The sequence below is a fragment of the Gadus macrocephalus genome, chromosome 10, assembly GCF_031168955.1.
Source record: "Gadus macrocephalus chromosome 10, ASM3116895v1".
NCBI classification, from domain to species: Eukaryota; Metazoa; Chordata; class Actinopteri; order Gadiformes; family Gadidae; genus Gadus; species Gadus macrocephalus.
Window position 1 is genome coordinate 4,320,962 of NC_082391.1, and position 27,092 is coordinate 4,348,053.

Here is a 27,092-nt window from a genome sequence, read left to right on the forward strand (position 1 = left end):
TTTTTAATGGTAACTAATTTCAGAAAAAAGCCAAATATGTACCCATGTAGAAGGAACGCCTCCTTCTTTCTGTCTGTCGGTTGGCCTTCCCCAGAGATGGGAGAGCATGGAGCGTTCACACTGAGACGTGGATGAACGTAGATAAACAAGCCAACAGCCAGGCGGACCTGCGCACTTATTGGCCGTGACATTGTGGTCACTTCTTATCTCCCTCTCCTCCTTGCTTGCTATACAGTGTGTAGAAATATATGTGTCTTTCAGATGCTTTTGCACAGCTCTTGTGTGTGTGTGTGTGTGTGTGTGTGTGTGTGTGTGTGTGTGTGTGTGTGTGTGTGTGTGTGTGTGTGTGTGTGTGTGTGTGTGTGTGTGTGTGTGTGCATATAGGAAATCGACTTGACAAGCCTTATAGATGATTTGTGCCTTCAAAAATGGTGGTGCCTGTTTTCCTGAGGCACATTTATTGTGACCCCTGCACATGCTAGGTCATACAAAAAAGAAACGTAGTTGGAGTGGCAGAAATAGCAGAGAGGGTCCTTCGTGGCTAACTGGAAAGGATGGAGATGACAATAATTCCATTACTAGTGAGTGTCATTGAACGATAATAAGTTTGTTGTTTGAATGCCAGGTTGTGACGTGTAAAGGACAGGAGGTATACCTGAACTGCAAGCATGCTTTTGTAAATAGTGTGGATATGTGTTGGTAGCTGTGTTGCACAGCTGATACACTAGATTACACTGTATTCTGCTGTACCCACTGGTTAACCACTTTTTCTTTTAATCCCAAGCCCGAATTTACTTTTGAAATGTCTCCCCCCTTAAAAAGCAAGAACAGAGATTCTATATGATGAGATCGTGTAAGATAATGTTTCATAGTGACACAAGAGAAGTGCTTGGAAATGATTGAATTTGCAGTCTTGTGTGCAAAATCGTATATGAAGACAATTTCCAGAGGGTAATATATGGGACAGTGTGGTATTGATTGCAAATTATGTGTTTTAATCAGATTAAGACCAGTTTTGGAAAACTTCTCAATGTATTGTTTGGTTTTTATGTTCAACTTTAAAAGCATATTATGTACTTTTGTTACTCGACATCAGACCAGATAAATGGGAAATTGATACCACTTTTATGAAGTGGTAATATATATGGACCGTCCCATATGTTTTCAATCAGTTTTTTTCCAAATTGTACTATAGTTTCTAAATATTTCCGATATAATGCAATTTAATAATGAATTTATTTACCCCCCCCCCCCCCCTTTTTATGAATATCTCCCTCCTATTTGCTTGTCGATGTCTGTTTAATCTGTGAATGAATCTAGGTCTGTCAGATAAACGGCCTAAGTGCACTTAAACCCTGAGCCCCTTCTGCCTAGATGTGTAATAAAGGGAAGTCCTTGTGAACCTGAAAAATTAACGGAGAGAAACATTGAATGTGACTCGATCAATTGTAATTGTATTTCATCATGCCATATGTTTTTAGATCGGCTTATGCTCACCTGCTGATACTTTGCTACTAGGAGTTCTCAATGTATCTTTGTTCAATCTAAAATGTTTTGTCCAAAAGGTTTTAAGATCACACACCACAAAATCTCCCACGTGTTAGAGTAGCGGCCCCTCTCTCTGGCCCCTTCTTCTTTCAATATTTGTATCAAGAGAAATCATAGAATTTTACCGCAAGTTCCTCGACGACCAGTGTGCGCGGGCCTCCCTTGCGAATCACTGCCGTTTTGTAACAGTCACGGCCAGCAAGAGGTTTTCACACTGCACTGGCTCTGACTGGTCAAAATCCGCCCTACAGTGTGGATTCTATCTTACCTGTGGATCAACTACTAAATCACAATAAAGGACTTTTATTTATTCTTTTGTTGGTTTGAATGTGAAGTGGGCGAAAATTTGATCGTTTGGGGAGTCGGGATTGATCCATTCAGACGGCCGAAAAGAGACAGCGATCAATCTATAGATGCTATGTACATTTTGCACACAAGAAAGAACAGAATAAGTATTGTTCCTATGATGAAAATGTGCAGAGTAAACTTCTATAAGGACTTTAGAAACACTTTACTCAATATTGACCTGATGGCAGATAAATGCAAAGGATATTTTATTAATTAGAAATACAAATGAGTAGGCCAAATTACGCATTGCTCAGTTTCAACAGTCAAAAACATCTTGATGAAACGAAGATGGGTATGTTTCTCAAACAACACAATCCATGAAACGGGGGGCATGCCTTGCACAGTGCTCGGGCTGAGAGGGTGCGGTCTGGCTGACACCTTTAAGGTCCTCAACGGTTGCACCGCAGATGACTGGTCTGCAACCTCACCCCAGCGTTCTTAACCTAAAAAAAACAACCTCTTTCAGTTTCAGTTGCTGTTCTCAGTTCTGAGCCTTCCTGTTTGTCTCGTGGTCTTAAGCAAATAGCTGACTGGTTGCCTTGACAACGGTTTACCACAGATGCCATTAGTCAGAAACAAACTATCTGTAGGACTAAAACTAACCTTTTTTGTACTTTTCACTTCTCTCATCTACTTTCGCTTCATCTCGCTATTCTCTTATCTACTTTCGCCTCCTTTCTTTTCTTAATAGTCTCTCCTCAGATGAATGTTTTAATGCTGCATATGCACCACCATGTCCAAATTATGAAAACAACAATTAGCATCAGAATCAGAATCAGATAGGATTTAATTGCCAAGAAGGGTTTTACACCAACCAGGAATTTGGCTTGGTGAATAAGGTGCATACATTAAGACAATAACAATGAGAACAAACAGTGATTAATATATAACACAATATAAACAAGCAGGGACATAAGTGATCAATTAAAAATAGAATAAAATAGAATAAAATAGAATAAATTAAAAAGTAAAGTAAAGCATAATACCAATGGCGTTTTTATACTATTATACCATTTATTAAAGAGAGATACAATGTAATATAAATTAATAAACACAAAATGTAAACAGGGAGAACAAACCAATTACATAAAGCTATATCTACCTTAATTTTCCTACCTTAAATATATCTACCTTAAAGTTCTTTAACAAATTGCTTTAACAAGAAGGCCAAATTAAGGAAGGGTTTGAGTTGCCTAAAATCGCCTTGGCGTGCGGGCCGTCACAAGGCGCCCCCTGGCGGTGAAGAGCAGGGGGCATGGGAATAAAAAAAAAATAATAATAATAAAAAAAAAACATTATTTTGAATTTGTATCCCCTCCTAGTGGTAGGAGCCGCACTCTGCCGCCAGGCCACGTCTCACCCCAGTTCCATTTAAATATGTATGTTTAAATGGAAGGGGGGTGGAAATTTATATCCACAAACAACATATGTGTAATCCAGGGCATATAAAAACTGGTATCAGAAGATAATTAGGCCTACTTTCTCTCGATTAAAACCCATTCATATTTTTCGATCTCATAGGTCCCATGGGCTCTACCGGAAGGGGCGCGACTTCGCCACTATATACAGGGCCCAGAATTGGTTTCTACGGCCCTGTGTGTTATATATATAATAAAATAAAATAACAATATATATTAGTCGATAATATTTAGATTAGATTTAGATTAGATATATGGGCTATATAAATATATATTTATATAGCCCACAATAACTAATACACGAAATCAGTAAACCAGGCGGTTCCATCAACGCAACGTTTGTTGGGAAAATAAAATAAAACGTACATTTGTTCGTTGAGTTGCGTTGCATTTACAGATGGGCGGGGTGTGCTCCTAATCCCTGGTATGCGTTATTAGATTAAAACAAACGCCGCCCTGTCGGATGACTGTAGTCCATAAAACAGGCGCAGCACATGCCGCTACCGGCGCCGCTGATTGGCTGTCAGCGTTCGACAGTCGGTAAGATTTATCAGTCAGCTGAAGGCTGACACAACAACAATGTAGAGAGACGGCTTTCTGACAGACTGTTGCTGTTTCACTCATTCATAGACTGGCAGAAACAAATAAAGCAGTGGTTTTTAAAACAGGAACGGGAGAACGCTCGTTGTCCCGGGACCTCGTTTAAAGAGTGGTAAGTGTGTGAATATATGAGCAGCGGCCGGTGATGCCTCCGTTGCTTAGCAATAAGCTAGCTCCTTGGTGTGATAGCGTTCCGGCGGTCGCAGCCAATTGGCGACCACGGTCCTCACTCAGACGGAGTGTCCTCACCCCTCACTATCTTATATTTTAATACACATCGATACGATCAGGATCAAGCTAATGCTAACAACAGATGCTAGCCTTTTCCAAGCCTCTCCTAGATGGTTAGCAACCGTCGCCAAGTAACCCCTCCGTTCGACTGTCTCCAAGGTGACGGGGGTTGGAGCGGCTCGTCCGTCCCGTGGAGCCCCCCGGCGCTGGCCCTGAGGTCCAGACCTGTGCTTGCCAAAGCATCGCACGGTGCGAACCGGCCGGACCGTGAGAGCAGGCGGGAGAGGAGGCGCTGCGCGGCGGTCAGGAGATGTGTGAGCGGGGATGCCTCTCCACAGGACCAGCTGGGTAGTCGAGGGTCTACTGCACGACTATAAACGCTATACCTCCTTCCCTGGACTCACCTCCCCACCTTTTAACCGAACTACAAGTGACACATATATGGATGGTGGCTACGCATTATGCCCACCTCCTCGGCAACCCCTGCACCGCTGGCCGGAGGGAGGACCGGTAACGACCCCAGAGTAGCCGCGCAGCCCATGTCTGCTGCTCCGGCGTCTGCCTCGTCCTCTCCTCCGTCTATCAGCTCCTCGTTCCGGTTCGTCCCGGCTTTCGCTCTCGGCGTAGTGGCAGCGGTGGCCTTTCAGCTCGCCTGGGGAGGCCTGTCGCTGACTGCCTTCTTCTTAAAGCTCTTCCTCTACGTGTCTTTCGCCCTGCTGTGCTTCTTGGCGGGCAGCTTCGTCCTCTTGGTGAGGAAGAGTCCCCCGAAGGTCAGCAGCTTTCGGAGCAGGAGGCAGTCAGCCGCACTGGTGGATTTCTTCAACAAGCTCATGGTAAGAGAATATTGTACCTCTCAGCCTTACACACCATAATAACAAGGGACTACTGTGTGTGTGTGTGTGTGTGTGTGTGTGTGTGTGTGTGTGTGTGTGTGTGTGTGTGTGTGTGTGTGTGTGTGTGTGTGTGTGTGTGTGTGTGTGTGTGTGTGTGTACCAGACGATTATAGATGGATCACACCCGGACACTTCATCCAGGTTGTGGATCTGTGGTCATTTGGTTGGGCCCACTCCATGACATTAAGTCATCCGCTCCATGTGGTTGAAGGGACAGACATCACCAGACAAGAACTTATTTTGTTGATCCTGCAAATGTCTCTAAAGTGGCTTTGTCTGGCTATCACTTCCCCTGCAACCTCCTAGCCCCAGGGTTTTGTGTATTCTTTTATTGTAAATGAGATTTAGTCATGCTGCTGGATTTATAAACACATGCTTGCATACACACACACTCGCACACATACAGAATGAAAATTCTATATTTTACTTTTTCATGGACAGCCACGTTGTACGTCTCTGCTTTGACTGAAGACGGGGTCGACAGTGTTCCATCCTGACAGTTGTTTTGGCTTCCAGGCTCGTTTTTCGGTGCCGGTGCAAGAGTCGATGCAGAACCGGAGGGTGGTGATCTCACACAACGTGGACAAGGCCCTGAAAGAAGGTGAAACCTAAATCCTCACCTGTTGTAAATGCTCACCTGTAGATCTTTGAGTTTCAATATGGGCAGCTCTTTACCAGATATCCCTCTTGAACTGCAGGACAGGCATTATTAATATTGGACAATATTCGACATCTGAATAATATTTTTAATATTCATATCTAATGTAATTTATTTTGTTTACATGTGAGAACTTTATCATGGCAGAATTTAAGGAGACATTATGGTTTTGGGGTATAACCTTGCAATGCATTGAAATTGTAAACAAGTTGTTCAGATGCAAATTTAAATATGTCAAAGAGCTGGCCTATTGCTTTTCTTTACAATCATTTTAGGAAACCTTATTTCCCATAAAATTCCAAAATGCACGACAGTGAGGCAAAAGGAAGGAAAGCTTCTGCCCATGTTTAGAGCTTTGTTTACTTCCTCTGTCATTCTTCCTAGCTCATCCCCCCATGGTAACCACCCATGCTTTGCTGACTGGTGTCTATCCTGCAAAAAAAAGCATTCATCTCAATTCTCTGAAGAAGTAATTGTGAAATATCCGTCGGTTTACCAGTCAGCAAAACATTGCCAAGGCACGGACCCTGCTCCATTGGATAGTTTGTAGCCAGCCATTCACTATCCACTAGGAGGGGTCAGGCTGGCATATGGCTGCATGCATTACACTAATGTGTATTCAAAGGGTTTTTATGAGCTCTTTATGTGATTACTGTCGTTTTCGGAGAGATGGTGGTAGTAATGACATTTGACTGTGTGTATGTTCTCATATTTAACTCATTTAAAACCAGGGCTGCATGTAGAAGGCTATACCTGCAACAAGGCAAATCAAGCTACACTATCTTTTTCAATCTTCATTTGTTTAGGCCTTTGAGAAACTCTTTTTCCAATCCTTCAATAGACAAACCCTTAGTTTCATCCATGCCTTTCATGAAACCTTACCTTTTATCCAACCTGAATTATTGATTCAGAATTATTGATAAATATTGTTATTTATATCAATTTGAGTTGCGACTGCTGTATAGATGGTGAGAATTGAGTAAAGCGGGAAAGGCAATATGTACCTATCGGGATTTTTAGCCCTGCCGCTAAACCACGCCCACCAGGAAGCTGCGCTTTGCATAGCGTTTACCCATCATGCACTGCACTCTATTTTAAACATTCTAATGTTCTAAATTCGAGCCTTTTGGTTTAACTAGTAGTTTGAGCCGTTCCCATACATTCCATATATTTATTACGTCACAATAGAGGGACGGTGCTGTGAAAAAAATAAACAAAAATAAACGTTAACCGTTGGTTCAAACGTCAGTCCTGGAGATGACTATCCTCGGCGTCCTGGTCACTCTTCAGTACACTCTTGGTTCTCTTCAGATCGCATAAATCTTTCGCCTTTTACTAAAGATTTCCGTGGGGAGGACCATTATGAGTATCAACAAATTTTTTGATGCCCTGCTTTACTGCGGGGCTTTCTCAACTGTTAAAAAGAAAAAAACACAGACTATGGTCTGTTTTACCCTAACTGTACGCACGCGGGAGCCTTGGCGTTATATAAATGCGTACAAATAGTTAGATAAACGATACAGCAGGCATGTACACCGTACATTTTGGATACAGAATTAAGAATAAAAAAAATAATCTTCATTATCGGCTATTTGGTCTGAACACAAAACCCATGAAGACACTGAATGGTTTCTCATCCAAACACAGACCTCTACCAGTGCTGCTGTCCCTTGTCTGTCCGCAGTGTTTGACTACTCGTACCGGGACTACATCCTGTCTCTGACACTTGTCTGTCCGCAGTGTTTGACTACTCGTACCGGGACTACATCCTGTCCTGGTACGCGCCGCTGAGCCGGGACGAGGGGCAGCTGCACTCCATGCTGTCCGAGGACTGGTGGCAGGTGATTGGCCTGTTGAGGGCCAGGCTCGCCGACATAGACCTCGTCAATGTGGTGTGCTACGACACCATCAGGGTGCTCCACACACACTTCACTGACCTCAAGGCCGCTTCTGCAAGGTAAAGACACACACACACATACACACACACTCTGCTTATTTGCTTTGTGTGTGTAAAATCTGGTTAATGTATTTCCACCACCTATTATCCTGCTGTTCCCTTGAACTTTCTCTCCTTCTTTAGTTTTTTATTGTTCCATAATGCCTTCAACAATCTCTTCTGATCCGCACATTGACCATTGATTTTTTTGTGAATTGGACAATATACTTTTAGATACAAATATTGCGGAAGGATATATTTAGAGCGGTGATATGAATGGGTTTCAATGGAGAGAAAGTAATTATTTTGTGGTCCCAGCCTTTATATTCCCTGGATTACACAAATGTTGTATGTGGATTTAAATGATAATTTTTCATGCAAAGAAAACTAAACATTTTCGCGAAGAAGTTTGATAATGTTAGGTTAGCTTTATGGACTACTCTTCGCTGCTCTCGACGCAAAATGATATACGTCACCACCCGCACTTGGAAATCCGGTACAGATCGGTGCGATCTCTCTGCCTCACTTCACAGCTTTTTTCCAAGGGGAGGATAAAAGCATCGAAAGAAGTGGAAACCATTATAAATCGGGGCATGTGGAGGATTTCAGTTATGCCGATGGGGAGATTGTCGGTCTTGTCCACCCCAGTCGCAGGGAGCAGGACGTCACATACGAGACATGTAGTCTTTCTCATTGTGTTTTATCTACAGCTTTTAACTGAACAATTGCACAATAAACTGTCAAACTCTTGACATGAAAAATTATCATTTAAATCCACAAACAACATATGTGTAATCCAGGGCATATAAAGACTGGGATATAAACGCGGTCCTATGGACTCTACCGCAAGGGGCGTGACTTCGCCACTCTATTTGCATAGTGTTTACCCATCATGCACTGCACCCTATTTTTAACATTCGAATGTTCTCAAATAAAGCCTTTTGATATAACTATTAATTTGAGCTGTTCCCAAAAGGACATCACAATGTAGCAAAAGCACTGTGTGAAAAACAAACAAAAAATAATCGTAAACCGTTAGTTGAACGTCAGTCGTGGAGAAGACTAACCTCGGCAGCCCATTTTTCTTTAGTACACTCTTGGTTCTCTTCAGATCGCATAAATCTTTCGCCTTTTACTAAAGATTTCCGTGGGGAGGACCATTATGAGTATCAACAAATTTTTTGATGCCCTGCTTTACTGCGGGGCTTTCTCATCTGTTTAAGAAAAGAAGGCACAGACAATTAATTGGTTGACTTAATTGCACACCGGATGGTGCGTGACTTCGCCACTCTATATTCATAGCGTTTACCCATCATGCACTGCACCCTATTTTTAACATTCTAATATTCTTAAATAAAGCCGTTTGATGTAACTAGTCATTTGAGGGGGGACATCACAATGTACCAAAAGCACTGTGAAAAAAAAAAAAAAAAACGTTAACCGTTAGTTAAACGTCAGTCGGAGAGATCAGATCCCTCGGCGTCCCAGTTTTCCTCAGTACACTCTTGGTTCTCTTCAGATCGCATAAATCTTTCGCCTTTTACTAAAGATTTCCGTGGGGAGGACCATTATGAGTATCAATGAATTTTTTGATGCCCTGCTTTACTGCGGGGCTTTCGTATCTGTTTAAGAAAAGAAGGCACAGACAATTAATTGATTGAGTTTATAGCACACCGGGTGGTGCGTGCCTTCGCTACTCTATTTGCATAGCGTTTACCCATCATGCACTGCACCCTATTTTTAACAGTAATGTTCTCAAATAAAGCCTTTTGATATAACTAGTCATTTGAGCCGTTCCCAAGGGGACATCACAATGTAGCAAAAGCACTGTGAAAAAAACAAACAAAAATAATCGTAAACCGTTAGTTAAACGTCAGTCGTAGAGATCACATCCCTCGGCGTCCCACTTTTCCTCAGTACACTCTTGGTTCTCTTCAGATCGCATAAATCTTTCGCCTTTTACTAAAGATTTCCGTGGGGAGGACCATTATGAGTATCAACAAATTTTTTGATGCCCTGCTTTACTGCGGGGCTTTCTCATCTGTTTAAGAAAAGAAGGCACAGACAATAAAGTGGTTGACTTTATAGCACACCGGGTGGTGCATGCCTTCGCCACTCTATTTGTATAGTGTTTACTCATTATTAAAGGCACCCAGTGCAACTTTATGTAAACATTCAATGAAAAATAAACATTCAATTTCTAGTTTTTTTTTACACGTAGTAAGTTTCAATAACTCCATACCATTACATATCGACATTCAAGGAGCAAAGATGAGACGTCGTTGTGTGGTGAGAACTGATAGAAAATCGTAAACAACAACAATCGCCGGTGGGGAGAAGCCATTTTTCCATTGACTGGAAGCCTGCTTTATTTATTGTAGGTTACAAAAAATAAAGAAAATGGCGGCATTGTTGTTGTTATCGATTTTGTATCTGTTCTCACCGCACAACGACGTCTCATCTTTGCTGCTTAAATGTCGGTATGTAATGGTATGGAGTTATTGAAACTTACTACGTGTAAAAAAGACTAGAAATTGAATGTTTATTTTTAAGCCTCGAAAGTTGCACTGGGTGCCTTTTTAAGGATGGGCAAATTAAGCTTTGGTGAAGCACTGAACCACTAATGCCGCTTTTCCACTGCATGGTACCAGCTCGACACGACTCGATACGACTCGACTCGACTCGACTCAGCTTGCATTTTTTGCGTTTCCACCGCGAAAACATGGTATCTGGTACCTGAAGTGGCTGCTTTTTCTAGTACCGCCTCGCTCTAGGTTCCAAGCGGCTGAGCCGATGCTAAAAGGTGACGTCGGCAGACGGCCGGCCACTGATTGGCCAGAGAGTGTGACGAAGTCACGAGAGCGACATGGCAACCATGCTGGTAACAGCCATAGCAGCGCCGCAGCCAACATATTCCACTTCTTCAACTTCTTCAACATGCCAGCTAATAATACGAACACGAATACCATCGCATCGATGTCCTCCATTGTTGTTATGTGGGTTCTGTCCATGTGTGGGTTGCGTAGGAGTTGTTTGCGTCGCGTACAAAAATACGTCACGGCCCTTTCGCGCAGCCGACCCCGCCCACGTCCAGGAGGTACTATTTGCGGTGGAAAAGGACCCGTGCTGCTACCGTGTCGAGTCGTGTCGTGTCGAGTCGTGTCGTGTCGAGCTACATGTGCGGTGGAAAAGCGGCATTAGGCACATTGTTTCGAAAATGGGTTCATTACTTGAAGCTTCAGTAACAGTGACCTCTCCTGGTGAAGTGCCAAGGCTGCAACTAAATTAGCCTGGCTAGATAGTGGCCAGGAGGCTTTAAGACAGTGACATAAATCTAGTGCGCACGCACCAAATCACACACACGCACACGCACACACACACTTATACAAAGATTGTGATATCATTATTTTTTACAAATTAAGATTAATGAATTTATGTATTGTGCTATTGGGGAGAGTGCTTGGGGAAAATAAGAATGTGCTGGGAAAATATGGCAGAAGTTGGGTGTGCTTGTGTAACCAGGGGGTATGTGGGACAGGGAATACTCAAAGATTTTGATTCAGGACCATTGTTTTTTCAACACTTTTTGGACTGAGCATGTTTCTTTTTTTGCTTGCAACTTCTCCACAACATGAGGCCGTTGTACATAAACATTGTGGTGCCAGTATGAAGAGATGAGGGTACACATTTTGTGATTGATCTAGTACACCAGTGGCTCCTCGGATATTTCCAGCGGTGGATCGGTCATGTACCGCTGAACAGAATAAAGTGTTTCCACATGTCAGAACGACCTCACTTCCTAGATGCTTCCACAATGATGATAAATCAATACGAACGTAATGACTGTCACAGTATGAGATAGGCTACTACGAACAAAACGCAATGTTGTGCATTAAAGTTTTTATGCTTTGAAGGCGCTTCAATTCAGACTCGAAACGAGGCGGTGCCAGTTGTAGTGGCAGTGTGTGGCGCTGTCACGTAAAAATTGTACCGGGGGCGAAAATTGTACCGGCCTACGTCATCAGTTGTTGACAAATTCCAAACCTGCCTGGCAACAGGCGATCGCGTCGAATGACGTAGGAAGGTTCTTGAACATTCGCGAACTTTCATGCTCGTTCATTGCACTCCTTCATTGAGCGTGACAAGACAGGTGAAGCCGAATGTTTTTTTGAAACCTGCTTTAAACACTCAGTTTACTAGCTAAATTCGATTAAACAATTCAATACAATATAAATATAAAGTAAAAACAAGTGTTATCTAGCGATCCGTTATCTGTAGTATGTTATTTGGTGTTTGGCAACATAAGCGCGAATGGTTTTTGAAACCTGCTTTAAACACTCAGTTTACTAGCTAAATTCGATTAAACAATTCAATACAATACAAATATAAAGTAAAAACAATTGTTATCTAGCGATCCGTTATCTGTATTATGTTATTTCGTCTTTGGAAACATGAGCCGAATGTTTTTTGAAACCTGCCCGGCAACGGACAACCCAATCAAATCAGTTGTCAAGTTGTCAACAACTGATGACGTAGGCCGGTACAATTTTCGCCCCCGGTACAATTTTAACGTGACAGCGCCGCAAACCACTCAGGGATTAATTCAGAGAAAGAAGCAGTTGCTGTTTCTGACGTCATATGTCACGTGATTTTTCCGTACCAAAGCAACCTTCGAAGCAGTGGTTTTATGGTTCGTGTAGTTAATGGTATGAAGCACGTATCGAAGCTTCAGTGTTGGACTGCCATCACTACCCATTATGCACTGCACCCTATTTTTAACAGTAATGTTCTCAAATAAAGCCTTTTGATGTAACTAGTCATTTGAGCCGTTCCCAGGGGGACATCACAATGTAGCAAAAGCACTGAAAAACCAACAAAAATAATCGTAAACCGTTAGTTAAACGTCAGTCGTAGAGATCACATCCCTCGGCGTCCCACTTTTCCTCAGTACACTCTTGGTTCTCTTCAGATCGCATAAATCTTTCGCCTTTTACTAAAGATTTCCGTGGGGAGGACCATTATGAGTATCAACAAATTGTTTTGATGCCCCGCTTTACTGCGGGGCTTTCGTATCTGTTTAAGAAAAAAAAGGCACAGACAATTAATTGGTTGACTGAATTACACACCGGATGGTGCGTGAATCGCCACTCTATATTCATAGCGTTTACCCATCATGCACTGCACCCTATTTTTAACATTCTAATATTCTTAAATAAAGCCGTTTGATGTAACTAGTCATTTGAGGGGGGACATCACAATGTACCAAAAGCACTGTGAAAAAAAAACAAAAAAACGTTAACCGTTAGTTAAACGTCAGTCGTAGAGATCACATCCCTCGACCTCACAATTTTCCTCAGTACACTCTTGGTTCTCTTCAGATCGCATAAATCTTTCGCCTTTTACTAAAGATTTCCGTGGGGAGGACCATTATGAGTATCAATGAATTTTTTGATGCCCTGCTTTACTGCGGGGCTTTCTCACCTGTTTCAGAGAAAAGGTACTGACAATTAATTGGTTGACTTAACTGCACACATGGTGGTGCTGTCACACCAAAATTGTACCTGGAGCGAAAATTTTACCGCCTACCTACGTAATCCGCGTTCGAAAATTCCAAACCTGCCTGGTGGCAACTGATGATCGCGTTGAACGTTGCCTGGCAACGGACGATCGCGTCGAACGATGACGTCTATTATCTAAATTAAATGAACACAAGCTAGCTCGACTACGATACTTTAAACACTCAGTTTACTTGCCAAATTCGATTAAACAATTATTACAATACAAATATAAACTACGATACAGTTGCAACACTCAGTTTACTAGCTAAATTCGATTAAACAATTAAATACAATACAAATATGAACTACGATACACTTTATACACTCAGGTTCTAGCTAGATTCAATGCAATACAACTATAAAGTAAAAACAAGTGTAATCTGTATTATGTTATTTCGTCTTGATGAGACGCGTTTTTCTCAGTGATTTGGTACATTTCTCAAATCATCCTAAACATTTGCAAAACAGTGAATGCATTTCTCAAAACAATTCGTACAAATAGCAAAACACCATGGATTACCTGCAAAAGCCAGTCTCTTGCTCAAAATCCTTAGTTCATCTCTCCAGAGTAAATATTTGTGTCAATGAACATGTCAGTGCCATCAGAATGACAAGTCCTTGTGCCATTGTGTATGGATATGACAGTCAAATTGCTTTGTCATGTTGTCAATATAACAGTGTACTCTGGAGGGATGTTCTGATGTAAAACTATGGCTAAAGTTTTGAAGACAATTATTGTAAATTGTAAGATAAGTATGTGGGAGATTGATTGCAAGAGACTGGACATGATTCACATTTACGCTTTGACTGTTTGTACTGTAATTGGTTGACGGACCATGTCATTGCTAGAAATGTGAACATAGGAAAATCTCCTTAGGGTGAACTGTACATGCATTGCTGTAGGAATTACAGTGCAGTCTTCCTACACCTCCTGACGTTCCTGTCTGTTGGGCCACAAATTCTCATTCTCACGCAGCCTCACTCCTCTTCCTCTTCTTCTTCTCTCTGGCTGTTGACCCTGTCCAATTCCTTGTCCTTCCATCGTCAGACAATGTAGCATTGTGTTGTGCTCCAGCTATATATACTTGCCAGTTCATGGTTCAGGAGATGCACCTTTGAGCTATTTCAGTAAACTGGTTGATCGTTGGTTGATCTAACACTTCACACATTTCCCTTCTTTAGAGAAAGTCAAGATTCACCTGGTAGCAATTTACCAATTCAAGACAGATTTAGAAAAAAAGTCTGATGGAAATGTATCGAAATATTCTTGACATATTATGACAACTTGTTCAACCATTTCGCATGTAAAGACTTATGCAATGAACTAATGCCTAACTGTTGTGGGGGTGAGACTATTCAATAGAGTCCATTACAATACATTTTGATCAACATGACATAAGCAATTGATAATGTAGGAAAGAGCCGAGAATTGTACATAATCATTTGCATGAATGTACCAAAGCATTTGCAACTTGTTCAAAGAAAGGAGAAACTGCTTTTTTGATGTGCACAAGTGACACAATGATGTGAAGATTGAACAGGTAGTTTTGAGAATTTCAATTCTGATCTGAGAAATGTACCAAAGCGACTGAGAAAAACTGTAATGGATAGAAAAATGATACAAATATTGAGACTATTAAATATAGACTATGTATATGAAATGGTAGTCACTAACTGATAGTGTGATTCTGTGTAGTTGTGTCAGCACCGCTGTCAGCACTGGATCAGTGCAAATCTAGGAAGACGTCACATTTACCTTCATCCAGGTCACTTCAGTTGGAGACGGACGGGCAGTCACTCCACGACTCTCCCCTCCCCCTCCTACACAACCACCCCCATGACACCGAGTTCTGACCATCTAGTCTCTCTCTCTCTCTCTCTCTCTCTCTCTCTCTCTCTCTCTCTCTCTCTCTCTCTCTCTCTCTCTCTCTCTCTCTCTCTCTCTCTCTCTCTCTCTCTCTCTCTCTCTCTCTCTCTCTCTCTCTCTCTCTCTCTCTCTCTCTCTCTCTCTCTCTCTCTCTCTCTCTCTCTCTCTCTCTCTCCCTCCCTCCCTCCCTCCCTCCCTCCCTCCCTCCCTCCCTCCCTCCCTCCCCCTCTCTCTCTCTCTCTCTCTCTCTCTCTCCCCCTCCCTCCCTCCCTCCATTTTTCTCAAATTTTCTCCCATTTCCATACCTCTCCCTCTCGCCAGACCCGAGGAGTGTGCCAAGCCCTTCCCACTGCATCCCTGCCTGGTCAGCCCAGAGTCTGAGCTGGCCTTCCTGCGCTGTGTGGCCCGGATCCTGCTGCTGTGTCTGCTGCCTCATCGAGACGCCAAGTCCAACACGCTGCGCTGCTGCCTCACAGAGGTCATCACTACCAAAGGTACTGGACCTACCAGCAGCTAGCTGCTGCCTCACAGAGGTCATCACTACCAAAGGTACTGGACCTACCAGCAGCTAGCTGCTGCCTCACAGAGATCATCACTACCAAAGGTACTGGACCTACCAGCAGCTAGCTGCTGCCTCACAGAGGTCAGTACTACAAAAGGTACTGGACCTACAAGCAGCTAGCTGCTGCCTCACAGAGGTCATCACTACCAAAGGTACTGGACCTACCAGCAGCTAGCTGCTGCCTCACAGAGGTCATCACTACCAAAGGTACTGGACCTACCAGCAGCTAGCTGCTGCCTCACAGAGGTCAGTACTACAAAAGGTACTGGACCTACAAGCAGCTAGCTGCTGCCTCACAGAGGTCATCACTACCAAAGGTACTGGACCTACCAGCAGCTAGCTGCTGCCTCACAGAGGTCATCACTACCCAAGGTACTGGACCTACCAGCAGCTGATTTTTACTCAACTGCATGTGAGGTCCAATACCTAGATAACTTGATAAATGTAAAGGCCCGTATGACTGTGCCCCTCACATTTTCAGTGAATGGGCCCTTCCTAAAGCTAGTGCACATACCTAAAGCTAGTGAACATACCGAAAGCTAGGGCACATACTTCAAGCTAGTGCACATACCGAACGCTAGCGCACATACCAAAAGCTAGTGCACATACCGCAAGCTAGTGCACATACCGAAAGCTAGTTAACATACCGAAAGCTAGTGCACATTTCTAAAGCTAGTGCACATTTCTAAAGCTAGTGCACATACCGCAAGCTAATGCACTTATCGAAAGCGAGTGCACATTTCTGAAGCTAGTGCACATACATCAAGCTAGTGCACATACCAAAAGCTAGTTTACATACCTAAAGCTAATGCAAATTGCTATTTCGATTTTAGCGTCAAACGATCACAAAACTAATATAATCGAACATACCTAAAGCTAGAGCAGTGAAGGCCCTGGCGGCTGTGTTGAGGTGTCAACACAATTTCTGGGCATGAATTGAGACAAACCAGTTGTGATGTATTGACTTACTACACGATTAGGATGTCTCCCATGCACCTTTTGACCTTTCCTTCATGCCTGGATTATTGATTAATTAGAAGACTGCCGTGTTTCTTGCTCTTGTTTTGCTCACGTGTGTGCTCTATGTGTGTGTTTCCTCCAGTGCTGAGACCTCTGGTGGAGGTGCTGAGCGACCCGGACACCATCAACCGGATGCTGCTGTCCCAGCTGGAGCAGCGGGAGCAGCAGTCGGAGCAGCAGAAGAAGGCGTACAGCCACGCAGCCTCCTACGAAGACTTCATCAAGCTCATCTCCACCTCCGCCGACATCAACTTCCTCACACAACTCAGGTGCCGGATGATGCAGACTGTCCCAAGACTCATTTTGACACGGCCATCACGGGCTCCTGACGAGTAGGAGCTAGTCATCATGATGATGCTGCTGCGGCTGCTGTAACGCCACACACCCGTACAGAGGGAGGCCCTGGGATGAAAACAGCTCGTTAAAACCCAATCGCTATCCACTTACCCCTCTAGCATCGAGACGCACAGTGCAACACACGCACGCGCATGCACACGCACATACACACTCTCAACCGGGGGCTCTGTTACCATGGGAACAGACATCGATAGACGGGAGTTCTATATATGGCGCTGGCGGTAGACTGCCTGGCGCACCCAATTAGTTCTACACGGTTGCCGCATTTGTATATGATCCAAATATATCTTACACTCAAAGTAAGTCCTTGGATGACTTTCTTGTGCAATCGCATTGGCTGAAATGGCTTTACGGGCTGTCTTTCTCCCCCCCCCCCCCCCCCCCCCAGGACCCAGATCATGATGGAGATCATCCATGCCACCACCATCAGCAGTCAGCCTCAGCTCAAGAAGCAGAAAGGTACAATGTCCTCACCCAGCACCACCTTGAAGCAAATTATTTAATTAAGAGCACTGGCCTGATTGTCGCCCTACCCCGTTTAATGGAGAATTAGGAGATGCTACAGAGAAAAAAATAGTTCTAGTACAGTGGCTTCATGCTTGAAAGTTCTGATTGAAATATGGATAAAAAAATGCAGGATTGAAAGATTGTAAGGCAACGTTTACTTTCTTTTAAATAATGACGGGTGTGACAAGCAGTGTTTCTTTCTGTGTCTCTGGAGTGCAGTTCAATGAGGAGACTGATACACTCCCGTCTTTAGAGGTGTGACGCAAGTCAATAGACTCTTACGGCCATTAGGATGTGGTTGCGTGGACTGACCGAACGTGTCTTACCTCCGTGTGCACGCTCAGACCGGAAAGGCAGAGAGTCTGCGGCCATGAAGGCCGACCTGCTCCGAGCCCGCGACATGAAGCGCTACATCAACCAGCTCGCCATCGCCAAGAAGCAGTGTGAGAAGAGGATCCGGCTCCTGGGCGGGCCCAACTACGAGCAGTCCGAGGAGGGGGGAGCGGACGAGGCCGACGGCCCGCAGAGCCAGAAGGTGAGCCTCTGACTTCAGCCATACACACCCGCTGCGCTTAAAACACAGCCGAGGTAGCAAAGTGATGGGAGACTGGATACATCAGATGGGCTCCGTCATGTATCCCTCCAAACATCCCTCCTGGTACCCCTGAAAACACGACCTCGGTGGGGATCTGAGTGGTGGTGGAAGAGTCGTTGCAGGTTCAGCCCCAAAGCACAGGGAGTACAAATCCAGGGTACCCAAAGTGGAACCAGCGTCGGGTTGTTTGAGCGACGCAGAGCTCACGGAGCAATCTGTTTTACCTGCTCTCTGTTTTACCTGCTCTCTGTTTTACCTCTGGTTTAGCTGGACTCTGCACTGTTTTACATGGCTGCGGGTGACAACTGTAGCATATTCCCTATAGTGTTGAATTGAAAGGCTACCTATCCAGATTCTGCCAAGCTTTGTAGGCATCTACCACTGGCTAATGTGACGTTTCTATGGTGGAGTCCATGGTCTAATGAAGGCTAAAGCCATGAACTGCGCTCTCTGAACTTATTGTCTCCTACTGCGGTCGAAAAGATCTAACAAAGTATTTGAAGACAGGATAAATCAAATGACCTTTTCTGAGGTAAAGTCGTTACTGATTATGCATTTTATAATAAATACTCAACGTATACGCCACGTTTTTTTATTGAATGAGCTAAACGTCGAGTTTGTGTTAATTGGATGTGTGCGGATTGATGTGGTTCTGGCTCAGACTACATTTGGTAGTTTGGTAATACGGAAGTTAGAATCAACAATTATAACATGCATGCATCATTTTTCAATGAGTCGATTCTGTCTTTGTAGATCCTCCAGTTCGACGACATCATGGTGAACCCGGGCTACAGGGAGCACTTTCGGGTCTACATGGAGCAGGTGGATAAGAGGGCTCTGATCAGCTTCTGGGAACTGGTGGAGAGCCTGAAGACTGCTAACAAGGTGAGATGTTCATCACACTTTACTCCAATCCTCCAAGTTTATTGATTTGAAAAGCTCCCAAAAACAAAAGTTTGTACTCAGAGAATATACTTTATCGTATACATAATTGTCCCAATTGAGAGCTACTAATAAAGTTGTGCTGTGCTAATCGTATGGCTGACAGAACGAGGTGCCCCAGATCGTCGGGGAGATCTACCAGAAGTTCTTTGTGGAGAGCAAGGAGATCCCGGTGGAGAAGGTCCTGCTGAAGGAGGTCCAGCAGAGTCTGGTGGGGAACCGGGGAACGCAGGTCTTCATCAGACTGCAGGAGCAGGTAGCGAGCGGCCACTGTAACGCCTCCGTCATGTCAAGGGCAATGCAACCAACTGAATGTAGCGGACCGACCGCACTGGTTCTGCATGTGAAGCACAGCTACAGTCAGAGATACAGTTCTGCATGTGTAGCAGAGCTACAGAGACACAGTTCTGCGTGTGGAGCAGAACCACAGAGACACTTTTGCTTTGCACAGTTAAGATATGATGACATGATCATTCTGGTTCATAGCAACATGGTTTAGTTGTATAGTAACATAGCTCATTCAGTCTCTCTCGTCTCTCTATTTCGCATTTATTTGACATTGGCCAGATAAAAGGGCCGTAGATGTGGCTCCACAGATGCTAGACCTGCGAGGAGGCACTACTGCGCAAACATCCAGAATGTTCTTGTGTCCTCCAGGTCGCCGAGACGATGAGGGAGCGCTACTATCCGTCCTTCCTGGTCTCTGACATCTACGATAGGCTGATCAGGAGGGAGGAGCACCGCAGCCAATCAGAGAGCAGTGCCGAGGACAAGGAGGAGGGGGTTAGAACCGTTCACAAACGCATGCACCCCAACGGATCACACACTAGCTAGCGTTTTTCTCGAAATGTCATCATCCCAGAATGTCTCCTAATTTGTGTGTGTGTGTCTGTGTGTCTGTCTGTGTGTGTGTGTGTGTGTGTGTGTGTGTGTGTGTGTGTGTGTGTGTGTGTCTGTGTGTGTGTGTGTCTGTGTGTGTGTGTGTCTGTGTGCGTGTCTGTGTGTGTCTGTGTGTGTGTGCGTGTCTGTGTGTGTGTGTGTCTGTGTGTCTGTGTGTGTGTCTGTGTGTGTGTGTGTGTGTGTGTGTGTGTGTGTCTCTGTGTGTGTGTGTGTGTGTGTGTGTGTGTGTGTGTGTGTGTGCGCGCGTGTGCGCCCACCGTACAGTGCCCGGGTCTCGATGCAGGGGAGGACGTGTGTGACGAAGGGAGCAAAGGGATCAACGAGCAGGCGAGCTACGCCGCCACCAAGCTGCGGCAGCTCTACGACAAACTGGAGTACAAGCGCCAGGCCCTGGGCTCCATCCAGAACGCCCCCAAGCCCGACAAAAGGGTACGGGAACATCGGAACACGCCGCCGGCTCAGCAGTGAATGGGGACTCCTTGAGTGGACATGTGTTGTTGACCATGCAGATAGAGCCGTACCGTGTTCACAAACTAACTAGGTTGGCTCCACGTGGGGATGTAGTTTCACTGTACCTAACCCAACAAAAACATGTTAACATGTTAATTCAGCCGTTTTGTTTGGTGATCTTTAACCCACAGAAACTTTAATAACCCTAACCCTATAATGATATAATGTATATAATAATAAAATAAAAGTAAACCGTCTTTCAACTAATTAATACGGTAAAATGTAGTGACGCTGAAGTACCCAGTGCTACGGGATCACACAGGAGGGAGGGGTGACTGTGACGGGCACGTCTGACAGGGGACTGCTGTGTATTTAGATCGTGAGCAAGCTGAAGGAGGAGATCGCAGCCATGGAGAAGGAGCACAGCGAGCTTCAGCAACACATCGGCCGGACAGACTGGTGGTGTGAGAACCTGGGCCACTGGAGGGCGACCATCACCGCCGCAGAGGTAACCGCCACGGCCCTTTGCCCGGCGCAAAACAATCTGCAAACCAGCTCGAAAAACCACGGACTGGGGAGAGACCGTCTCAAGCCCAATACCTTAGTTAGAGATGGACATTTACGGATTGAAGCATTTTCCTAACGCTTTTACTCAAAGCGACCTAGAACCATTCATTCACACATTCACACACCGATGGCGGAGTCAGGGGCAGTCAGAGTGAGGCGACTCGTTCAGGGACACCTCGACACTCAGCTAGGAGGAGCCGGGTATAGAACTAGCAACCTCCCGGTTGCCGGGCAACCAGCTCTACCTCCTGAGCTACTGCCGCCCCTGTAGACAACAGCTGTGTCTGTTTGGCCCTGACCCCTTCAGGCCGCATGGCAGAAACGTTGCACTGAGACGCTGTAACTGCTCAAGTTGAAACGTGTTTCGTGTTCCAGGCCACAGAGGAGAGCGGCGAGATGACGGCCTCCTACAGCATATGTGTGAGCCTGGCAGAGGGAGAGGAGTCGGCCAACAGCCGCTGGTGCGTCCAGAGGAAACTCATCGAGTTCCAGATTCTGCACCGCAAGCTCACGGAGGTAATGCGACGCAGAGACACGCAGTAGAAACCAAAAGTGTTTGAATGATTGCATCGGGCGCTGTGTAGAATAGAGTACATCTTCTCTTATTTCATGGGGATGTGAACCGTCTTGTTCTGAGTCTCTTTGTGTTTGTCGTACACCAGTGTTTTCCACATGGGGATGTGAACCGTCTTGTTCTGAGTCTCTTTGTGTTTGTCGTACACCAGTGTTTTCTACATGGGGATGTGAACCGTCTTGTTCTGAGTCTCTTTGTGTTTGTCGTACACCAGTGTTTCTACATGGGGATGTGAACCGTCTTGTTCTGAGTCTATTTTTGTGTTTGTCGTACACCAGTGTTTCCCATCACTGAAGAAACAGCAGTTGCCGTCGTTGAGTAAGCTGCCCTTCAAATCCATCGACCAGAAGTTCCTCGAAAAGAGCAAAACGCAGCTCAACGCCTTTCTACAGGTAGAATGACACTTTTATTACTGCAATATCTGTATGTAGTATCTGTACTCTGGATATCTGCTCTGTGTTGTCTTTTCGTTGGACGATGGGAATGTGTCAATTGAGTCGTTTATTTAGGCAATCAATGCCAGAACTGTACCAATACTGCCCACGAGAATCCGTTTTGGAAACGGTGATGCTGACTTTCTCTTTCCCTGTGTGTGTGTGTGTGTGTGTGTGTGTGTGTGTGTGTGTGTGTGTGTGTGTGTGTGTGTGTGTGTGTGTGTGTGTGTGTGTGTGTGTGTGTGTGTGTGTGTGTGTGTGTGCAGCGTCTACTGACAGATGAGCGGTTGTGTCAGTCAGAGGCTCTTTATGCATTCCTAAGCCCCTCCCCAGAGCACCTCAAGGTAGGGCAGCCTGTGAAACTCCTGCATGCGGCTCACACATGGACCTGTCCATCACTGTAACTCATTTGAAATACACAAGCAAGGTTTAGAAATGTGTGTCATGATTTACAATTGAATCACATTCACAAATACGTTGGAAATAAATGCAAACAAAATGCATGATTCATCCTTGACAACAAGTCATGTTTTCGTCATTTGCAGCATTTGAATGGATTTAGAAACGTTATCCTCTACCATGTTCAGTCCATACTTCACCCTGACTTGTTTATTGAAAATGGGACCAAAACATTCCCTTGAGTGCATAAACCTTGGTACAGGAGTGGAGACCTATGCAGACCTACCAGAAGACTGTGTGTGTATGTGACTGTAAGCTGTTTGTCTACAGGTGATGTCAATCACCAAGAAGTCGTCTTTCTCTCTCGCATCTTTCCTGGAGAAACTGCCTGGAGACTTCTTCTCACATACAGAGGTAGCACCCACACCAACACCCACACCAACACTCACATGCACAAACACACGCGCACACACACACTCTAATCATGTGTGGGCCATTCATTATCGGGGTCAGATGATGAACACACAGCGTTCCTGTTGAACCAGGCGGGCTCAATTACACTTTTCATTCAGAGTTTCAATCACAGTTATTTGCCTCGAGGGCAGCAAACTCTTTTGCAACTCATTACACATTATAATGATGACACTAATGACATCAAAGAGTGTGCGTGTTCCTGGCCTGTGTGTGTGTCTGTGTTTGTGTCTGTCTGTGTGTTTTGGTATGTGTGTGTGTGAGTTCTATTCTTGTGTCGGTTTGTAAGTGTGTGTGTCTGTGTGTGTGTCTGGTGTGAGCTAACTTGGTGAATGTGTGTGTTTATGTGTGTCTGGTGTGTGCTATCCGTGTGTGTGTGTGTGTCTGGTGTGAGCTAACTTGGTGAATGTGTCTGGTGTGTGCTATCCTTATATATGTGTGTGTGTGTGTGTGTGTCTGGTGTGAGCTAACTTGGTGAATGTGTGTCTGGTGTGTGCTGTCCTTATGTGTGTGTGCGCGTGTGTGTGTGGGAGCTAACTTGCTGCGTGTCCGTGTGCGTGTCCTCTCCCTAGGAGGAGGCGGATGACGACAGCGACCACTCGGACTACGGCGACGAGCCGGACGGGCGGAAGGACGCCCTGGCCGAGCCCTGCTTCATGCTCATTGGGGAGATCTTCGAGCTGCGAGGCAGTGAGTCCCGAGAAAGCTGGACAAATGTGTCGCCCATGCCACCTGCTGGTGATAACGCAGATGGCAGGGTGACGTCATCACCGAGTCTGATGCCTTATGGTGTTTACCAGCTCACTGCGTTATCTTCATTCAGAAAAAAGGTTTCCTGCTTCCAGCTAATTGATTACAATTGGATAGAGGCATTACATTAGCCCTGTATAGTTTCGCTTCCACTCTATAAAGGGATCCAGATCTTTATTAGTGTGTGTGCGTGTGTTTTGGGCTGAATTTTTCTTGGCTATTGATACTGTTATGATTGTTTCCCCCTCCTTCCTCTTCCCGTGGCTCCCTAGTGTTCAAGTGGGTGAGGAAGACTCTTATTGCACTAGTCCAGGTGACGTTTGGCCGCACCATCAACAAGTAAGTCACAACTCTGAGCCGTCCTGTGATGCTGTTTGTCAGTTCAGAAGGCCTATGTGTCTGTGGCCCCGGGTGTCTGTGGCCCCGGGGGTGTCTGCTGCCCTGAGCATCTGTGGCTCAGAGTGTATAAATGCATGGGGCGTCAGCCCACTCATACTTGGTAAACTACGTGTCAGCAAAACCTATTAGCAAAACCAGATTCTAACCTTTTTCTGTGTTCTGCGAAAAAAAGGTCATAATTCAGTCAACATTTTATGCATGGGTAGAAACACAACCACAAGAACGAAGAGGGCTCTCCGTGTCTATGTACAGCACTTTACGGAGTAGTATAAACCAGCCTTAAGATGGAGGCTAACAAGGGTTAGGTTAACAAGGCCCATGGCAGTGAAATGGTGTGCATCTCCACCTCTAACAAAGGAGTGAAGGGTGATCTCTAAACCTAGTCCCTTGTGATCTATTTGTGTTCCTCTAGACAGATCCGGGACACTGTGAACTGGATCTTTTGTGAGCAGATGCTGGTCTGTTACATTAACATCTTCCGGGATGCGTTCTGGCCCAATGGGAAGCTGGCGCCGCACATCAAGGCCCGCACGGCCTCGGAACGCCGGGACACCAAGGAGAGAGCCCAGCAGAAGCTCCTGGACAACATCCCTGGTAAGGGTTTAGTGGTGGACCCAGTCCTGTTGCTCACTGCTGCTTCCGTCTAGATGTGACGCAGGGTTCATTTCTGTGATGTGGTTATTATTTATTATTGAGCAATGGTCACATTGATCATGAGGTGTTAAGGTTTAGTATGTATGAAAAGTAGAGAATGCATGGAGGCAGTCTCCTTAATTTTGCGCTCTGTAGAGCCCAAACACACACAGCGAACTCCAGTAATATGTTTGGCGTGATACAAAAAGGAATTAGGATCATATCGGTTTAAAGGCCTAATGTGTAACATTACCTCATAAAAATGACAACTAAACAGGTTATATATTTAAGTTGTGTACCTTCTTTATCCTAATTGTTCCGCATCCCAAGTTTTAAGGCCGTCAACCGTTACATTCAATTGCATGTCAATGACGCCATATGCCCACTATCTCTGGTTAAACAGTGAAAATAGTCGCCTCAACTCATGATAAATTAGCAAGTTAATGTTACTTGCTGACTTACGGTACCTGATCGATTTCCACCAGCCTTGGTGGTGAAGACAACAACTCCTGTGATCCCACGTTATGTGTCTCCGTCATCAAACTACTTTGTTTTACTCATGAAACCTTGAATGGGGCAAAACGAGACTGAGCGCAAAAGTAGTGGAGTTGTATTGTTTTGCTCACTTGGTATAGGACTTGAGTCTATGTTTGAAATTAAAAAACCAAAGGATTATTTTGCGTTAGTCCCCACACTGCCATGTGCTATATTCTCAAGGGTATGGATTTAATCTTGAATGGTAATGATTATTAACCAATTTTTAAACATTTGTCGATAAAATGCAGCTACAATGAACTGTATATTGTTCACCATAGGTTGGAGATCTCTTTCCATCAGTCCTTGATGTTGATCATGTTTTGTTTTCTTTCTCCTTCCTCTTGCTTGACAACAGAAGCCCTGGCGATTCTGGTGGGGCAGCAGAACGCTCGCTTTGGGATCATCAAGATCTTCAACGCACTTCAGGAGACGAACGCCAACAAACACCTGCTCTATGTAGGAAGAGGACCAACCCACACACACACGCAGACACACACACACACACACACACACACACACACACACACACACACACACACACACACACACACACACACACACACACACACACACACACACACACACACACACACACACACACACACACACACACGCAGGCTTATACACTAAAGACCAGCGCACCAGCCATGTGAGTTGGTTGTGTTTACCTCTGTGTCTCCGTCTCTTCAAGGTGCTGATGGAGATGTTGCTGAAGGAACTGTGTCCCGAGCTCAACACGGCGATGGAACAGATCTGAACTCTGACACCACAGAGACACACACACACACACACACACACACACACAGACACACACACACACAGGCACACACACACGGCCAATGTTAACAGGCCAGACGTTGACTTCTGCTGGCTCGTCTTTAAGACCCCCCCCCGCTGGTCGAACCAATCATAAACTGCCAAGCCGAAGCGGGGGATAAACCATTGGTAGAGGCTGACGTCCTGTCGTTGTAAAAGAGAGCTGTTCTGTTTTTGTATGGTTTTTGTTTTGCAGCGAGGCATTTCAAAAGCCTAGATCCACACTAGAATACAACATCATACGACATCAAACTCACTGTAGCACAAATCTGATCCGATGGCTGTCCATGAAATAGATGTCACTCCTTCCTTGGTTAGCAAGTCATCTGCTCAGATGTAGATCAAATCTAGAGGTGTAAAGCTCTATGCTTTTGCACAATATCAGATCTATTGTTTTGTATGATCATTGGACTCACACCAGGACTCATGCCTGCCGCTTCTTCCACATTCAAACTGCGGCAATCGTTTTCTTCCCATGCATAGAAGGAGTTTAAATCCATCCCCCCACCCGTGCAGGCAAGGTCTGTCCATCAAACGTCTGGACTCAACTCTGAGCCAACAGTGTGTTGGTTTGCTCCTAAAGGAACTTTAGGCTGTAGTATTCACTCTCACACAAGCGCGACCACATTCGTAGTCAGGGAAACTTGTTTTGTGCGGGTTGTAATCTGGCCAAGATCCTTTATAGACCGTGTCATGTTTCGAGATGTAGCCCAAAGACGGAGCAGAAGAAGTTCAGGTTTATTTTCCCAAAATGCAGTGCGTGTGGACTGTCTTTGCACAGAACATCCCCACATGACCAGAGCAGCGACACTTATGTTATGTTATCATTGTAAAAAAAAAAGGCTTATCATTGTGCAATATGTCATGTCAAAGTCATTGTGATGATTTTATTTGTGATTTGTTATTATTGATAGATTTTATTTTTACCAAGAACTGTTTAGAGCCTTTATATAAGCAATAAATTGCAAAATGAAAAAAAAACGACATTGGCGGTGTGATTTCTGAATGCATTATATTCTGTACGTAGAACTATATAATCGAGAGTATCTAAGATATCTGCACCTTTGCAACACAACAAAGCAGTTAATTGATTATATTGAACATATATTAAGTAAAATTGCC

General features: G+C 44.7%; 1 protein-coding gene and 6 non-coding genes across 8 annotated transcripts; all 7 read left to right on the forward strand.

The window, feature by feature from the left end:
* Positions 1–3,841: 3,841 nt before the first annotated feature.
* Positions 3,842–26,954, forward strand: snx25 (sorting nexin 25). 2 transcript variants are annotated; one of them, XM_060062138.1, is made up of 22 exons: positions 3,842–4,026; positions 4,305–4,978; positions 5,555–5,639; positions 7,437–7,653; positions 15,379–15,551; positions 16,722–16,908; positions 17,385–17,455; positions 17,848–18,038; positions 18,852–18,983; positions 19,147–19,296; positions 19,698–19,823; positions 20,205–20,369; positions 20,767–20,898; positions 21,333–21,473; positions 21,810–21,923; positions 22,232–22,309; positions 22,695–22,778; positions 23,408–23,525; positions 23,858–23,924; positions 24,397–24,578; positions 25,510–25,610; positions 25,846–26,954. In XM_060062138.1, exons 2-22 carry the CDS (start codon positions 4,607–4,609, stop codon positions 25,909–25,911), a joined length of 2,952 nt encoding a protein of 983 aa, XP_059918121.1. In that variant the 5' UTR covers positions 3,842–4,026; positions 4,305–4,606; the 3' UTR covers positions 25,912–26,954. The 2 variants fall into 2 exon arrangements, with proteins under 2 accessions (XP_059918121.1, XP_059918122.1); XM_060062139.1 differs by lacking the exons at positions 3,842–4,026; positions 4,305–4,978; positions 5,555–5,639; positions 7,437–7,653; positions 15,379–15,551 and adding an exon at positions 15,910–15,936.
* On the forward strand, positions 6,988–7,103 carry LOC132466638 (U5 spliceosomal RNA). The gene has a single exon (XR_009527915.1). It is a non-coding gene; the product is annotated as a U5 spliceosomal RNA (small nuclear RNA).
* On the forward strand, positions 8,724–8,839 carry LOC132466639 (U5 spliceosomal RNA). The gene has a single exon (XR_009527916.1). It is a non-coding gene; the product is annotated as a U5 spliceosomal RNA (small nuclear RNA).
* On the forward strand, positions 9,132–9,247 carry LOC132466641 (U5 spliceosomal RNA). Its single transcript, XR_009527918.1, has one exon. It is a non-coding gene; the product is annotated as a U5 spliceosomal RNA (small nuclear RNA).
* On the forward strand, positions 9,551–9,666 carry LOC132466640 (U5 spliceosomal RNA). The gene has a single exon (XR_009527917.1). It is a non-coding gene; the product is annotated as a U5 spliceosomal RNA (small nuclear RNA).
* On the forward strand, positions 12,582–12,698 carry LOC132466643 (U5 spliceosomal RNA). Its single transcript, XR_009527920.1, has one exon. It is a non-coding gene; the product is annotated as a U5 spliceosomal RNA (small nuclear RNA).
* On the forward strand, positions 12,991–13,106 carry LOC132466642 (U5 spliceosomal RNA). Its single transcript, XR_009527919.1, has one exon. It is a non-coding gene; the product is annotated as a U5 spliceosomal RNA (small nuclear RNA).
* Positions 26,955–27,092: the final 138 nt, after the last annotated feature.

Bases quoted from the DNA above. Each gene is read 5' to 3' on its own strand.
- snx25 (XM_060062138.1), top strand. From the start codon at position 4,607: ATGCCCACCTCCTCGGCAACCCCTGCACCGCTGGCCGGAGGGAGGACC. The intron at 19,824-20,204 runs GTTAGAACCGTT...CCCACCGTACAG, and splicing joins CCGAGGACAAGGAGGAGGGG to TGCCCGGGTCTCGATGCAGG. The intron at 21,474-21,809 runs GTAATGCGACGC...GTCGTACACCAG, and splicing joins TGCACCGCAAGCTCACGGAG to TGTTTCCCATCACTGAAGAA.